Source organism: Nycticebus coucang, chromosome 5 (genome assembly GCF_027406575.1).
Source record: "Nycticebus coucang isolate mNycCou1 chromosome 5, mNycCou1.pri, whole genome shotgun sequence".
In the NCBI taxonomy this organism is placed as follows: domain Eukaryota; kingdom Metazoa; phylum Chordata; class Mammalia; order Primates; family Lorisidae; genus Nycticebus; species Nycticebus coucang.
In genome coordinates, this window is record NC_069784.1 from 49,965,729 (window position 1) to 49,981,914 (window position 16,186).

Genomic DNA, 16,186 nt, shown 5'->3' on the forward strand with positions numbered 1-16,186 from the left:
CTTTTTTGATTGTATTTCAAATAGTTTCCAGCTCACAGCAACCAATGCTATAAGCCATTCAAAGGAAATTTGAACATTTAGCATAGAATTCCCTCAGGACATCCATCCCTAATTACAATGTTAATGATGATGGCTAATTCACAATTAACACTAGGTAAAGAGATAATGAAAATTTAATTTGTTAATGAGAAAATATGAAACGAACTCAATTTTTAAAAGTTGCATTAAGTTTCCAGTCTTTTTATATTAGCATACTAGACCTTGAAATTACAAGAGAAGGGGGGAGATGTGGAAAACATTATTATTTATTGAATGCCTATTATGTGTCCCTAAATGCCTTGCATATATGTTACCCATTAATCTTCCAAATCACCCTGACCTCAGCAAGCCTGACCCCCTTTTCCACATCACTGTTCCACCCTTCATTGTCCTAATCAAAACCAAGCTGAGTGCTTTTATCGGATTCTCCCAAGCATGGGAGTCCTGCCCTTACAGCACTTTTCACACTTTCTTATTACTAATTCGTCTCTTCCCAAGTACACTAGAAGCCTCTTGCTGACTGCTGTGTCTCCAGCACGTAGCAGACCTAACACTCAGAGAAGGAACCACAAGAAGAAATGACCGAAGTAGGCCGTAACATGCCCTAGGATGAGGCTAGGATTTGACATCCCTGTTTTTACTAGAAATAAGAAATCATGGACTAGTGGTGAAAGACTTGGGGCAGAACCCCCCACTCTGCCCGGAGCTCTGACCACCCCAATCAACCGCAAGAGACATCGCTTGATGCAAAAACGCAAGAGGATTTTTATTCCTGCATGCCGGGGCTTGACCCACAACTCTTTTAGAAGCTGAGGAGTCAAGCCCCACATAGCAGTTTTTACAAGCACAAAGTAGGAGGGAATAGCAGACATGGCAGGGGCTCTAATCATAAAGTAAGAGGGAATAGACATAGCTGGGGCTCTAACCAGATAAGAAGAACTCTGGTTCATTATTCAACTGTCTTAAGATAAGATCAACAGTCAAATATTTGTCTTTAACAATAAACATTCCCTTTAGCTTGGGGAGCTATCTTCTGGAACAGTTACAAAAGGTCACATTCCTATGGTAGGGAGTGAGAGGTGGTCACATTCCTATGGTAGGGAGTGAGAGGTGGTCACATTCTCATGGTAATACTTTCTTTCATTCCCCCATTTGTTTTTTTGGGAAGTTCTAATCATGGAACTTCTGGCTCTATGTATTCATTCTCATGGCTATCGTCCCGGCGGAGAGACTGGTAATGCTGTCTGAGCATTAATACTTGTACAGCACTCACTCTCTCCCGGACGAAGGTGACTATACGGTTGAAAATGTAGGGCCCAAAGGTAAGAATTAGAAGCAGTATAATAAGAGGGCCTATTAAACTGGAAACGAGAGTGGTGAACCAAGGTGATCGGCTGTACCAACTTTCAAACCATCCTTGATGGGCCTCCCGATCTCGTTGTCTTTTTTCTAGTCTCTCCCTGAGTTTAGACATGGAGTCTTTTACCATACCAGAGTGATCTACATAGAAACAGCATTCTTCTCTTAGTGCAGCGCATAACCCTCCATCTTTTAGGAACAGGAGATCGAGTCCCCGTCTATTCTGCAATACTACTTCAGATAAGGATGTTAGTGACTCTTCTAATTTTGTGATTGATTGTTCTCTGGCTTTTAAGTCCTCATCTACAGCTGCTCTCAGTTCTTCGAGATACTGTGGGGTCTGGACAAGCGCAGCCGTTCCTGTTCCTACTCCGGCCGCCACCCCTATACCCATCAGGACAGCTAGAGTAATAGAGACTGGTTCCCTCTTCTGTCTACGGGGTCTGAGATCGAATTCTGCCTCAAAGGAACTCACCTCGTGATAGATAACTCTAGGTATTAATTGTATGAGGATACAGTAGTCTGCAGTGGAGTTAAACACTGATGAGGAAATGCACGGGGTTAGCCCGGTGCTGCAAGCCCACCATCCTCCTTTAGGGGGCACTAGATAATAATTGGTAGTGGTTGATGGGCTTTTAATGGTCTGATTACACAGATGCTGGCGATTTTCAGGGATTGTGCCTAGGCAAATGCCTCGCCCAGAGACTGCTGTAAGGGTGATCTTCGATCCCCAGTCACAGGAATTATGGGAGGTGGTATTTTGGAAGATACCTGAGAAGGCGATCCCTTCATAATAGGGCGGGCCTGAGGCTAGACACAACCAGCAAGATTCGGTAAGATTAGGGTAGGAAGTATTGAGGACATTGAAAGCCCCCTGTATTAAGTTAAGAAGTCTCTGCCCGGTGCTTGGAGTCTCCGGGGATGTTACCTGGGGAGACAGTTTTCCAGGCGATGGGGCTGTGCTGGCCTCAGTAAATTGGGTGCTCCCCGGAGTCTGGGGCATACGGGGAGAAATAGGCGGCCTGGCTGGCGGCTGCTGTCCTGAGAGTACGATGTTGGGTCCTATCTGGACAGCGACAGGGGTCTCTATTTTTAATTTGATGAAGAAGGTAAATCCTTTATCCCACCCTGACATATAGAAACGGAATCCCCATGTTCTTCCTTTTATCCAATCTCGGGCTTGTTTCCCCCTCTCCGTGAAGGAAATATTTAGGGGGTTTGACCCTGCTCCGGTACTGCTCCTCTTTACAGTTATTAAGTCCCAAGAGGAGAAGGGGTGCCAGAAGGCCTGCCCAGTCGTCTCACATCCCCATTGTTTACAATAGAAATTTTCTACCCCCCCACATCTGTTGGCTTGGCTTCTTGTTCTCCTGTCCCGGGGACAGATATAGAACTCCGTTTGTCGCATCCGGCGCTGGGCGGGCAAGTTGCTACAGCCAGGGGCGTCTGCAACGTACTGGCCTTGGGATGTGGAGCCTTGGGTAAGTGAGCGCTTTGTTAAATGGTGATCAAGGCTTGATGGAACCTCTTTAAAGGTCTCATCGGAGATATCCCAATTATCTAGCCCTGCTATTAAGGTGCAAATATCTGGGGTGAGGGACGGCCACCAGGTCCAAGGAGGGTCTTCTTTTGTAGTACTCCATACTACATCACCAGTCTGAGAGAGAACCTGCCAGGTTAACCTCTGGGGGGCATGGGGGTTGGGACCGGAGCTACTTATCACCGGGAGTTGTATCAGCAGGAGCAGGGCTACTGCGGCGGATGCAGAGCTTGAGGGGGTTGTCCGTCTTTTCCACTTTCCACCCGGAGTCTGGCGGCAGTGCTGGTTTGACATGAGATGCGTGGATCCAGGCTGCCATGCCATCAACTTTTATTGCCGTCGGGGTTGTGAGCAGCACTAGGTATGGTCCTTTCCACCATGGTTCAAGGTTGGCTGTCCGGTGGCGCTGGATGTACACCGAATCTCCAACCTGGAACTGGTGAGGTATTTGCAGATCCCCGGGCTTGTAGGCCTCGATCAGCCGGCTCCACACCTCCTTTTGCACAGTTTCAAGGGCTTTTAATCTGGTGTATAGAGATTGAGAGGAGTAAGATTCTGGGGAAGGGAGGTGCTGCATGGCAACAAGCGGGGGGTGAGCTCCATATAGGATTTCAAAGGGGGTCAGCTTGAGAGTACTAGGGGTGTTGCACACACGGAACAGGGCAAAGGGAAGGAGGACTGTCCAGTCAGTAATGCCAGTCTCTAAGGATAATTTAGTCATGGCCTCTTTAGGGTTCTATTGATCCTCTCTACCTGCCCTGAGCTTTGGGGCCAATAAGCACAATGTAATTTCCACTCAAGCCCCAGGATTTTGGCTAAACCTTGATTAACCTGGGCAACAAAAGCGGGACCGTTGTCGGATCTGATTACGTTGGGTAGCCCAAATCTTGGAAAAATTTCTTCTAATATTATTTTGGCTACGACTTGAGCAGTCTCCCTTTTTGTAGGAAAAGCTTCGACCCATCCTGAGAAAGTATCTATGAACACCAGCAAGTACTTGTATCCGTATTTGGCCGGCTTAATCTCTGTAAAATCTGTTTCCCAGTAGCTCCCAGGACGATCTCCTCGGAGTCGTTTTCCCTGAGGTAATGTGCTAGGCTGGGTGTTTACTATTTGGCAAGGTCTGCACTCTTTTGCAGCTGCGTCAACGAGTTTACTTAATTCCATAATATAGTATGGGGAGGACTGAACAATAGTTCTTAGATGCTTGGGGCCCAAATGAGTTAATTTATGAAGTTGTCTGAGAAAGGTGATCGCCTGCTCTTCAGGGAGGATGATTTTTCTTTCCGGAGTTTCTCGGATCCCCTCTGGGGATTCTAAGTGGAGGCCTAATCTGTTCATTCTCTCGAGATCCCGCTCCGAATATTTAAATATTTAGTGTTTGACAAGGGGGGGTGCTATTTCTTTAAGGCTAGGCCTTAAAGTGTTTTCATATAGCAGCAGGATGTTGAGCCTTTGAGCTGCTAGCTTAGCTTCTCGGTCGGCTCTTTGGTTTCCCTCGGCAACTCTGGACCCCCCTTTCTGATGCCCAGGGCAGTGGATAATGGCCACTTTCTTAGGGAGGTGAACAGCCTCCAGTAGACTTAGGATTTCTTCCTTGTGTTTAATTTCTTTTCCTGCTGAAGTCAGCAGTCCTCGCTGCCTGTAAATGGCCCTATGAACATGGGCCGTAGCAAAAGCATACCTGCTATCAGTGTATATGTTAACTTTTTTCCCTTCTGCCAAACGTAAGGCCTGGGTCAAGGCGACCAGCTCGGCCTTCTGGGCCGACGTCCCTTCAGGCAGACTACTTGCCCAGATGGTCTGCTTATCGTCCACTATCGCCGCCCCAGCCACCCTTTTACCTTCTATTATGGAGCTGCTCCCATCAGTGAACCAGGTCAGCTGGGCATCCGGCAGGGGCTGATCACAGAGGTCCTTCCGAGTTCCAGTTTCCTCAGCCAGTACTTCTTGGCATGTGTGTAATACATCTTTCCGGACAGAGGTATCAGGTAATAGGGTAGCTGGGATGAGGATGACAGGCGGGCCAAACTGGACTCTGTCTCCGTTTAACAGGAGACTCTGGTAATGTGTCATGCGGGCATTAGACAGCCACCGGTCAGGGGGCTGTCTGATGATTCTTTCTAAAGCATGGGGGGCAATGACTGTCAACTTCTGCCCCATAGTCAATTTGTCTGCATCTTTTACCAGTACCGCTACTGCTGCCACAGACCTCAGACAGGCTGGCCAACCACCAGCGACGGGGTCCAATTTCTTGGAGAGGTATGCTACCGGTCTTTTCCATGGCCCTAAAGGCTGCGTCAGCACCCCTCGGGCCACTCCTCTCTTCTCATCTACGTATAGGACAAAGGGCTTTGTTACATCTGGTAGAGCCAGGGCCGGGGCTGATAATAATGCCTTTTTAATGTTGTCAAAGGCCCGCTGTTGGCTGGTACCCCACTCGAAGGGAGTGCCTTCCTTGGTCAAAGGGTAGAGGGGAGCTGCCAGAGTAGCAAACCCCGGTATCCATAAGCGGCAGAACCCCGCAGTTCCTAAGAATTCTCGCATCTGGCGGGGTGAGCGGGGAACTGGAATCTGAGTCACAGTATGCTTCCTGGCTTCTGTTAACCATCTCTGCCCTCCTCTTAAGGTGTAACCCAGGTACGTTACCTCTTTCTGGCAGATCTGGGCTTTTTTAGCAGAGCTCGATATCCTAAGCGGGCTAGTTCTTCTAGCAACAGTTCTGTGCCCTGATAGCACTCTTCTTTTGTTGTTCCAGCTAGTAGTAAGTCATCTACATATTGTAGGAGCGTTACCTGAGGGTGGCTGGTGCGAAAGTGAGCTAGGTCTTGGTGGAGGGCTTCATCAAAGATGGTTGGGGAGTTCTTAAACCCCTGTAGAAGTCGGGTCCATGTCAATTGCCCCGTTGTTCCAGAGTCCGGGTCTCTCCATTCAAATGCGAAGATGTTCTGGCTAGAGGAGTGTAGTCGGAGGCAGAAGAAGGCATCCTTTAAATCCAGGACAGTGTACCAGATATGGTTTGGAGGGAGAGAGCTTAACAGATTATAAGGGTTAGGCACGGTGGGGTGGATGTCTTGCGCCCGCTTGTTTACTTCTCTTAAGTCCTGCACAGGGCGATAGTCTCCTGTGCCGGGTTTCTTGACGGGTAATAAGGGCGTGTTCCATGGTGACTGGCATTTTACTAGTATGCCCAGCTGTAGGAGACGCTGAATGTGAGGCTTAATTCCTTCCCGAGCTTCCTTAGTCATAGGATATTGGCGCACTGCCACAGGAGTGGAAGTAGCTTTGAGTTCTATGACTATAGGCGGCCTTTCTGCGGCCAGTCCCATTCCAGCAGTTTCGGCCCATGCCCCGGGATATTTTTCTAGCCAGTCATTTACGAGACTAGTCCCTTTCTCCCGCTGCTTTTCAAAGAGTCTATGTTCATCCTCTAAACGCATGGTCAGGGCTGTTACCCTCTTATTTTGGGTTACCTCTGGGCCATCAGGAGTAAAAGTGATTTGGGCTTCCATTTTGGTGAGTAAATCTCTCCCGAGGAGGGGCGCAGGGCACTCAGGGATAATTAAGAACGAGTGGGTTACCCGTCCCACTCCCAGATCTACTGATCTTCGGGTAGTCCATGAGTACTGCTGATGCCCTGTGGCCCCTACAACCCAGGACTTTTTCTTGGAGACGGGTCCTGATGGTTCAAGTAGGACTGAGTGTTGAGCTCCGGTGTCTACAAGGAACTCAACTGGCTTCCCCTCCACCTTAAGTATTACCCCTAGGCTTGGGGAGGGGTTCCGAGCCCCGTCCCCGCTAATCTTCTTCTTCCTCTAAGGCCAGTACTTTCTTGGAGAGTTCTTTCTTTTTTTTTTTTAGGACATTCCCTGGCCCAGTGCCCCTTTTCCTTACAGTAGGCACAATGATCTTTATCTAATGGGATGCGGTTGCCCAGGCTACCTGACTTCTTAGTTCTACCTTGGGTCTGTTCCTGGCTCTTCTCCCCTACTACTGTGGCCAAAATCCGTGTTAAGTTTTTCTCCTGTCTTCGGTCTCTCTTATTTTCCCTTTCTTCTCTTTCTCCTTTCTCTGCTCTTTTTCTTCCTCAGTTTCTCTTTTATGGTATACTTTTTCAGCTTCCTTAACTAAATCCTGCAAGGTATAGTCCTGCAATCCTTCAATTCTCTGCAGCTTTCTTTTAATGTCTACAGCTGACTGCCCTATGAAAGTCATAGCCACGGAAGCCCTCTGTCCTTCAGAGGCAGGGTCAAATGGGGTGTAACGCCTAAAAGTATACGCTCAAGAAACATGGAGGGGAGTTCCGTGGCCCCCTGTATTACTTCTCTTACCTTAGCCAAATTAGTGGGGCATCTTGCCACCCCACGGAGGCCAGCCACTAGAGCCTGGCGATAGACTGACAGTCGCTCCCTACCTTCTGCCGTGTTGAAATCCCAGTCTGGTCTGGAGAGGGGAAAGGCAGCCTCGATGATGTTGGGGAGCTGGGTAGGACGCCCGTCCGCCCCGAGTACATTCTTCCTAGCTTCTAGTAAAATCCTCTCCCTCTCTTCAGTAGTGAAGAGAGTCTGTATGAGCTGCTGGCAGTCATCCCATGTGGGCTGATGAGAGAGCATCAGGGACTCTACCAGCCCAGTCAGGCATTGGGGGTCTTCTGAAAAAGGGGGGTGATTAATTTTCCAGTTATACAGGTCTGCGGAAGAAAATGGCCAGTACTGGAGGGGCTGGAGAGGAGGTGGTCCCTCATCTGTTGCCACTGGTGGGGGGCCGTATGCCCTCAGGGGTAGGGCAACAGTAGTGTTGGGAGACACTCCTCCCCGGCGGTGACTCCTGGTACCTTGTGCGGGCCCCAGTGAAGGTTCCCCCGGGGGTGCAGAGGGGGCAATCGCCGGATCCGGCGATGCTGGTCCTCCCTGCCCCCCGGCAGGAGCCAAGGCGGGAGGGTATGGGGGAGGAGGGGATGGAGGGTCGAGGAGAAGATGATCAGTCTGGATTTCCGGGTAGATCTTCTTAGGGGGGTCCGAACTGTCGCCCCCTTTTCTGGGACCGGAAGATTGGACAGCGAGCACCTGAGGATTAGACGGGGGCCTGGATGTGGCAGTCCACGGCCGAACCCAGGGGGGCGGATTCTGCACCAGGTCCTGCCAGACTATGATGTAAGGTTGTTGATCCGGATGGGCTCCCGGTCGTCTCTGAAAAACAATCTCTTTAATAGCAAAAATAAGAGATAAGTCAAAGGTTCCTCCTGAGGGCCAGCCGACGTTAAAAGTAGGCCACTCCGAGGAGCAGAAAGTCTGCCATGGGCCTTTTTTAACCTCTACCGACAGATCACGACCTCTTCTCTTCACTTCAGTCCAATGATCTAGAGTTAAACTCAGAGGGGTTGTCACAGTCTGTCCCATCATCAGTGGATATGTCAGAAACACAAATAACAGGAATAACAGAAATATTACAGGTACAAGGACCCACCTACCACACTCGGTCCTTCACAAGCCTATAACAGAATCAGACGAGCGCGTTTCCCGTAATTTTTGATCGAACAACCAGACTCGACCAGCGCCCTTACAGCAGGAGACAACCAGGCGTCCCTGGTTCTCCTCAATTCCTGGGGCGTCCCCCAGCGTTTCAGCCTGTGGTCCTCCGGGCACGTCTACCAACCACTGTCCGGCCACTCTCACGAGGTGCCGAACGGCTGCGAAATTGAAAGCGCGCATACAAAGTCAAACAAAAGGACTGAAGACACAGACTAGACAGTTTTCGGGGTACCCCTTTCTTACCTCCAAGGTCGACTCTGCAGGTGAGGGGTGGTCGTTATCTCCCAGGCGAGCCCCCAAATGAAAGACTTGGGGCAGAACCCCCCACTCTGCCTGGAGCTCTGACCACCCCAATCAACCGCAAGAGACGTTGCTTGATGCAAAAACGCAAGAGGATTTTTATTCCTGCATGCCGGGGCTTGACCCACAACTCTTTTAGAAGCCGAGGAGTCAAGCCCCGCACAGCAGTTTTTACAAGCTTATAAAGGCAAAAACTACAAAGTAGGCGGGAATAGCAGACATGGCAGGGGCTCTAATCATAAAGTAAGAGGGAATAGACATAGCTGGGGCTCTAACCAGATAAGAAGAACTCTGGTTCATTATTCAACTGTCTTAAGATAAGATCAACAGTCAAATATTTGTCTTTAACAATAAACATTCGCTTTAGCTCGGGGAGCTATCTTCTGGAACAGTTACAAAAGGTCACATTCCTATGGTAGGGAGTGAGAGGTGGTCACATTCCTATGGTAGGGAGTGAGAGGTGGTCACATTCTCATGGTAATATTTTCTTTCAGTGGGAAGGCTTTTCCAGAATATCAGTGCCTTCCCACTAGTTAGGAAATCCTTAGATGCTATTTTAAAGTGGAAATGGTTCCTACTAAATTAGTATTCAGTTCCTACAAAAGGGATTTCAGCACTAAACTTAGTGGTAGGGTAATATGATAAAATGAGAAAGTCTTAGCTAAAACCATAACGTTGCAGAGAACATCATGAAATTTTGTTTCTAATTCTTGGCAAGTAATGAATCTACAGCACTACCAATACTGTCTTATTTACTGAGAGTCTTACTTCCTTTGTGCTAGGATAACAAAATACCACAATCTGTGTGGCTTACAAACATCAGAAACTTACTTCTCACAGTTCTGGAGGCTGGGAAGTTCAAGATCAAGGCAAAGTTGGTGTCTGGTGAGGAACTACCTCCTTCCTGGTTGCTGGATGGTGCTCTATAGTTGTATCTACTTATGAGGGATGGGGCCTCTCTCAGGCTTCCTTTATAAAGGCTCCATTCTCATGACCTAATCACCTCCTGACACCATGATCTTGGGAGTTAGGTAGGAGGCACCAACATTCAGAACATACATAGCATTTGGGCTCTGTCAGTTTAAAGCTTTGCCTGCTTCTTTCTGTAGTGTTAAGAGAAGGCTTCAAAAAACCAGCTCTTGAGGAAACCAGTGGCACTGAAAATATGCTTGAAAAAAGCTTGAAATTGAAATTAGTGTTGATGTAGCTGGGAGCTACCTACCCTGGGATTATCCAATTGCAAAAATAAATGGAAGTAAAGTACTATGAATTATCCAATTTATCTTCTCCGTTGAACTTCTTAGAAAAAGTGCAGCCTTAATTTTTCTGTGGGTTTGAACTGTTGCCTGGACTCACTTGTTTAAATGTTAAATAAAATATGTTGTCTCTTCTCCTCACAATGAAAACATTCTTTCCTTACTGCCAGTTAATAATTCCAGTGGGGTGGGAGGCGATTTCAGGGTTTGCTAGTCCAGAGCAAACTGTAGTAGGCTCAAACTGTAGTAGTTTCAAAATCATTACCATGTCTATCCAAAGGTAACTCTAACTCAACCATACACAGATAAAAACAAATAATTAATGGAGTTTCTTAAGTGGGAAGAAATTCTAGAAAATCTGTTTACTTTCTGTTGGGACCTGAAGCAGAGAACTTAAAGATGCTGTTCCAGCCACCAGTGAGCAGAAGACCAGGGAGGAAAGTAAACTTAGGGTGCCTAACATGGTAAAAGTAAACTTAGGGTACCTAGAGAACAGGATGGGAAAAAGCACTTACTTTTTGTTTATCAATCCTATTACTAGCATTTACCTTCCATTGGTGTAAATGTTGTAATCGAGGTAATCTGACCATGCAGGAAAGGATCCAACTTAATTGTGTGTGTTCAGACACCTAAAGAAATAAAATAGAATGTTAACAAAAGTGCTCAATGTTTTCTTGCATATGAGGAAAAACTAAACAGACAAGTATTACCTTAAATTGCTGAATATGCCCCAAATCAAGGTTATTAAAAGAAAGACAGGTAAAGGGGGCTTAGCTCTGATTCATGACACATAGACTTCAGAGAAGAAGAAATCATAAAAGCCAATGATATGATTACTAATCTAGTGTTTCAATCCCCTCCACATCACTCCTAGCAAGTGGGTGGCCAGACTCTGCTTCAGCATCTTCAGTGAGAGGGTTTCATTATGTCCTGACATATCTATTCCATCTTTAAGAGGCCAAGGTTACCCAGGAACTGTGGCTTATGCCTATAATTCAAGTGCTTTGGGAAGCCAAGGTGGGAAGATTGCTTTAGGCTAGGAGTTCCAGACCAGACTGGCAACAGAGAGAGACCTTCATTTCTACAAAAAATTTCAAAAGTTAGCCACGTATGACAGTGCACACCAGCAGCCCCAGTGACTTGGGAGGCTGAGGTGGGAGAATCACTAGTGCCCAGGAGTGCCAGGTTGTAGTGACTGTGAATACCACTGCACTCCAGCCTAAGCAACACAGCAAGAGACCCTGTCTCTAAAAAATGAGATAAATAATGATTCAAAAATAAGTAAATAAATACAATTTTTTAAAAGAAGCCAATGTTATTAAGGAGACACATACACAAACACCTACAAACTGGTTCCAAGTCCCCCCTACATAACTTCTAAATATATAAAAGCAGCTATAATACCTTACATGTAAATGGTACAGAAAAATACCGGACTTAAAGACTGAGCTCTTTAATCTAGAGTGCTTTGGAAGTTAGGAATACTCTATCATCTCATCATCCCAAAGAGTATTTTTATAGTTTCTAATTCCTCCTCTTCCTCCTCCTTTCTTTACTTCACTTTAAGAAGACTTTTTTCTTTTTTTTTTTTTTTTTTTGCAGTTTCTGGCTGGGGCTGGGTTTGAACCCACCATCTCCAGCATATGGGGCCGGCGCCCCACTCCTTTGAGCCACAGGTGCCACCACAAATTTAATCAAGCAACCAAACCTGGCAACTAGGATGATTCTTGTGCCCAGGCCATACTCTGATGACCTAGAATTTAAGTCCTATGCATCTCATTCCTGGACCCTGGGGATTCCTAACCCTTTATTGATCGTGGCTTTTATGTGGCCATATGATTTCCTTAAAAAGCACAGACTGTTGCCAAGTCTGCAAAGTGGCCCCAAATGTGTTCTCTGTGGGTTTTGCAAAAGGAGCATAAAGAAATGGAGGCCTATTTTATTAGCAAGGAATCACCATCTGGTGTAAGATCGTTTCTCTCTCTCTCTCTCTTTTTTTTCCCCTTTAAGTTATATAGAAGGAAGAGTTGTTTTTCACGTGTTTGACAAGGAATCACTTTTAAAGTTTTGCAATTCCCTGGGCTGAATCTGTCATCTTTCTTCCAAGAAGCATTTGGGTTTCATTGAAGGCAGTGACTTTGACAGCACTGTCCATGCAAATTGATAACAACTGCTGTAAACAAACAGCTATCAGACAAAAGCAGCAACCCTGGATGTAAGCAAGAGGATTAGAGTTACTTCTAATCATCAAGAAAAACACATTCCCATTAGAACTAATAAACAAGAACTGACTTTGGCATGAAGAAATAGGAGAGAACTTTCTTTTCTTCTTCACCGAATTGAGAGGAAGGAATGAAAACACAGAATATAACCATGGACATGTGGAAAGAGACAAGATGATGCCTCTTTCACTCTGCCTCAAATGCTTAGCTTTGGTGATATGCAAAAAGCTACCACCATGTCTCTGTGAAGTCAAGTATTTTCCTTGGAGCAGCTTTTTATTTGGACATATGGATTGAAACTTACTTAATATTCTGCAGAGATCTTCCTGGTGTTTCCAAAATAGGGAGCATTCAATTAATTCATGTTGTATGGATAATTAATTCAAATTATCCTCCTATAGAAAAGTAGGCAAGAGGTCGAGAGCAATTACATTTTCATAATTCATCTTTAATAGTTATATAAAAAGAGTGGTACACTTCAAGATTTGGCTCTCTTGGTTCATTCATATTCATGACAATTGCTTGGAAGGTTTCAGATTTCTACTTGGGGGGGAATAAAAATGGGATCTTTAATATAGTATTTTCTGACTTACACTGTGAAACTGTAAGCTATATAACCTGTTTTAGCCATAGGAGATTAAAGGCATGGGACTATAAAATGGCTTATGCACTGCCCACAAACAAGTCAGCAGTGATTGAGTAGAAAAGAACTAAAGATTTCTGACTCCAATTACAATAAGCAAAGACACACATCCTTCAGTTACAGCAGTTTGGCCTATCTTGTTCGCTGCTGTAAGACGTAGCTGGGTACACTGTAGGTGCTTAATAAATACTTGTCAATGTATGACTGATACCAAAGGCTTCAGGAAGAACAGAACCATTAGATCTGGCAGCTGACTTGTTGGTAATCCAGGCAAAAGCAGTTTTAGAGGAGTAATTGCGCTGGAAGCTAAATTGCAGTGGACTGAAGAGAAGGCTAGGAGGCAAGTTGTGAAGACAGGTATGCAGGGAGCACAGCAGAGTGGTTAAGAGCTCTATCTCTAGGGTGGGCTAGCCCCACCTGAAAGCTAGGTGGAAGCTAGGTCTACCACTTACTACCGTGAGTAAATGACTTAGTCTCAGTCCTGGGTTCTGTCATCTATGAAATGAAATTAACAATAACATCCTCCTGACAGTGCTTTGAAAAGTATCTTGCACACAATGAGTTCTCAATAAATGGTGCCTATTGTTATTATAGACCATTTTCAGAAACACTTTTAACTTTTCAAGATAACTGAACATTCACGTACCCAGTTGCCCTCAATGGCAATCTCTTGCCTAACCATGTTATCACAACCAGGAAACTGAATTTGATGCCATCCACCCCACTCTATTTATTTTTCACTAGCTTTACATGCACTACTCATGTGGGTGTATTCAGTGCTATGTACTTTTACACATGTGCAAGACACTTGTTTTTTAAGGAAGGATAGAGATGGGAGAACTAATTGGTAGGAATTACAAAGCAAAAATGTTGTTTTGTTTTTAAGCTGGGATAGACCTACTGTCTATGTTCTGAGCAGAAGGGAGCCACTGAAGAGTCGGGAAAGGGGACAATTCAAAGAGGAAGAAAGGAACAATTCCCAACATGGATAAAAGAAGGGATGGAGGAAACGTCTTCCACTGAAACAGGAGAAGGGAAATAAATGCAAACGAGGATCTGTCTAGTGAGGTAGGAGTGGAAGACAGAAAGTTAGAGGAATTCACATCTAATGGGTGCTGTTATCTCAGAAAACAGATGACAGGGTGACTAGATGGGGTAAGAAATCTACTCAACTGAATTGTTGGGTTTGATAGGAAGGAACAAAAGATCTTCCAGAATAGAGTTATATAAGCCTTTTTAAAAAATAAAAATGAAAGTATTATTTTATTCTTTCTCGTGCCACCTCTTATCTTTATGCAAGTTGACTGTATAAATCATTTCTGGTGAGAAAAGTCAGCTTCCACCTCTAATCTGAAGAATCATCTACCTTCATGTGTAAAAGAAAAATGCAGTCATCATTTATTGTACATCCAGGATGTAACAGCACTGAAGAGGTCCAGACTAGGAACCTGAGATTCAGATCTGTGTTTGGCCTTTTGAAATTTTATTTCTCTGGTAACAGATGAATCCAGCTTCTATCTGGTTGATCTGTGGGATCTATCAACTACCTAAATACCTCTGCCTTTATGGTTCCATCCGCCTTTCTATTGAGAGTGACCAGATCCAAGCCCACTTGTTTTCTAGGGCCACAGATACCATAGAGACTTTTACAGAGACACTTCCATGAGGACACACAGGCTGCTAAAGTCTCGGCCTTCCCCTGTCAGTGGATTTCATCTTCAACTAGCCCCCCAAATTAGAGAGAGGAAGTGAAGAGACAAGTGAGTTAGATAAGCCTTGATACTCTGCAGATATTTCTGTGAATGAAAGAGGGCAGGTGATACATAAACTAGACTAACAAGGAACTAATATTCTTCATAGTAGACTAAAATGTCTGCCTAAGCAACAATAAATATTTTTAAAATTTCAGAAAAATTAAATCAGTTGACTGCATTTTTAATTTCCTTTAGTCAGTTAGTAAGGGTTTTTAATAGGATCCCCAAAGTGCTAAACATAAAGAAAAACCTTGGTAAATTAAACAACTTTAAAATTAAATGCTTTTTATCCAACATCACCACTTAAAAAGTAAAAAGGCAAGCCACAGACCAGGAGAATGTATTTGTAATATCTATATGAAATATGTAAAGGACTACTGCAAATTTATAACAAAAAAGCAGATATTACTATAAAATTAGCCAAAACTATGAATAATTCACACCACATATGATATCCAAATGACAAATTAAAATATCAGAAAATACTCAACTTCATTAATCATCAGAGAAATAAAAATTATACCTTTAAAAGCAAACTTAAGGCACTATATGGTATCACTACACATTCATCAGCATGATTAAAGTAAAAACTCCAACAGTATCAACTATGGCAAAGATGCAGACTGGATGGAACATGGACTCTCATACACTGCTGTGGGAGTGTACACTGATTGGCTGACCAACTTTGGAAAACTGACAACATTCATTAACATTCAACGTTAACATATCCTATGACCCAGGTATTCCATTTATAGGTATATATTCAACAGGAGTGTGTGCATATGTTCCACAAAACATATGTGCAAAAACACATTTTAACAGACCCCAATTCTAAACAATCCAAACAATGGAATACTACAGCAATAAGGATAAAAGAATAATTACATGGAGTGACATGTATCACTCTCAAACATAATATGGAATAAAAGAATCCAGACACATACTGAATGAAAGGGGTACATACCGATAACCCCATTTATACGCTGTTCATAAACCGGTTATCTTGAGGGTAGAAGGAAGTTAGCAATTGAAAAAGGGAATGAAGGGCGTTGTGGGTACTATTTACAGAGGTGTCTTCAGTTGAAGAAAATGGACTAAGCTGTCTACATTGATGATGTTGCATTATTCTATGTCCTTGTATAAAGTTTACATCAAAAAAATTTAAAATATTAATATAAAAATTGAGTCATGAAATAAAGAATGCAATAGATGTGATAAACATTAGATTGCACATAACTGAAGTGAGAATTAGAGAATTAGAAAATAGGATGAAAAAACATGACTCCATACAGGAATAGATGGTCTCCCCCCAAAAGCCTACTCTAGATCCTTTAAACATGGTTAAGGGAGAGAATGAGTTCCCATCACTGAAGAAAGATAAAGACACCAGAGCTACCACTCTGTTAGATGAGATCCAAGCTCTAACCATGTTTTCACCTTCGCCACTCCACTGAAATTGCTCATTGTCACCAGTGCTAATGGTTAGGGTAAAGTTGTCAGCTTACCTGCGATATTCAGCAACCTTTGACACTGACTTTGACA

General features: G+C 44.5%; 1 protein-coding gene across 1 annotated transcript in view; it reads right to left on the bottom strand.

The window, feature by feature from the left end:
* WARS2 (tryptophanyl tRNA synthetase 2, mitochondrial) overlaps window positions 1–16,186 on the bottom strand; it is a 112,688-nt gene that overhangs the window by 27,449 nt on the left and 69,053 nt on the right. Inside the window, exon 3 of the mRNA XM_053592012.1 lies at window positions 10,574–10,654. Coding sequence (XP_053447987.1) covers window positions 10,574–10,654 — 81 coding nt within the window. The remainder of the gene's footprint in view (window positions 1–10,573; window positions 10,655–16,186) is intronic.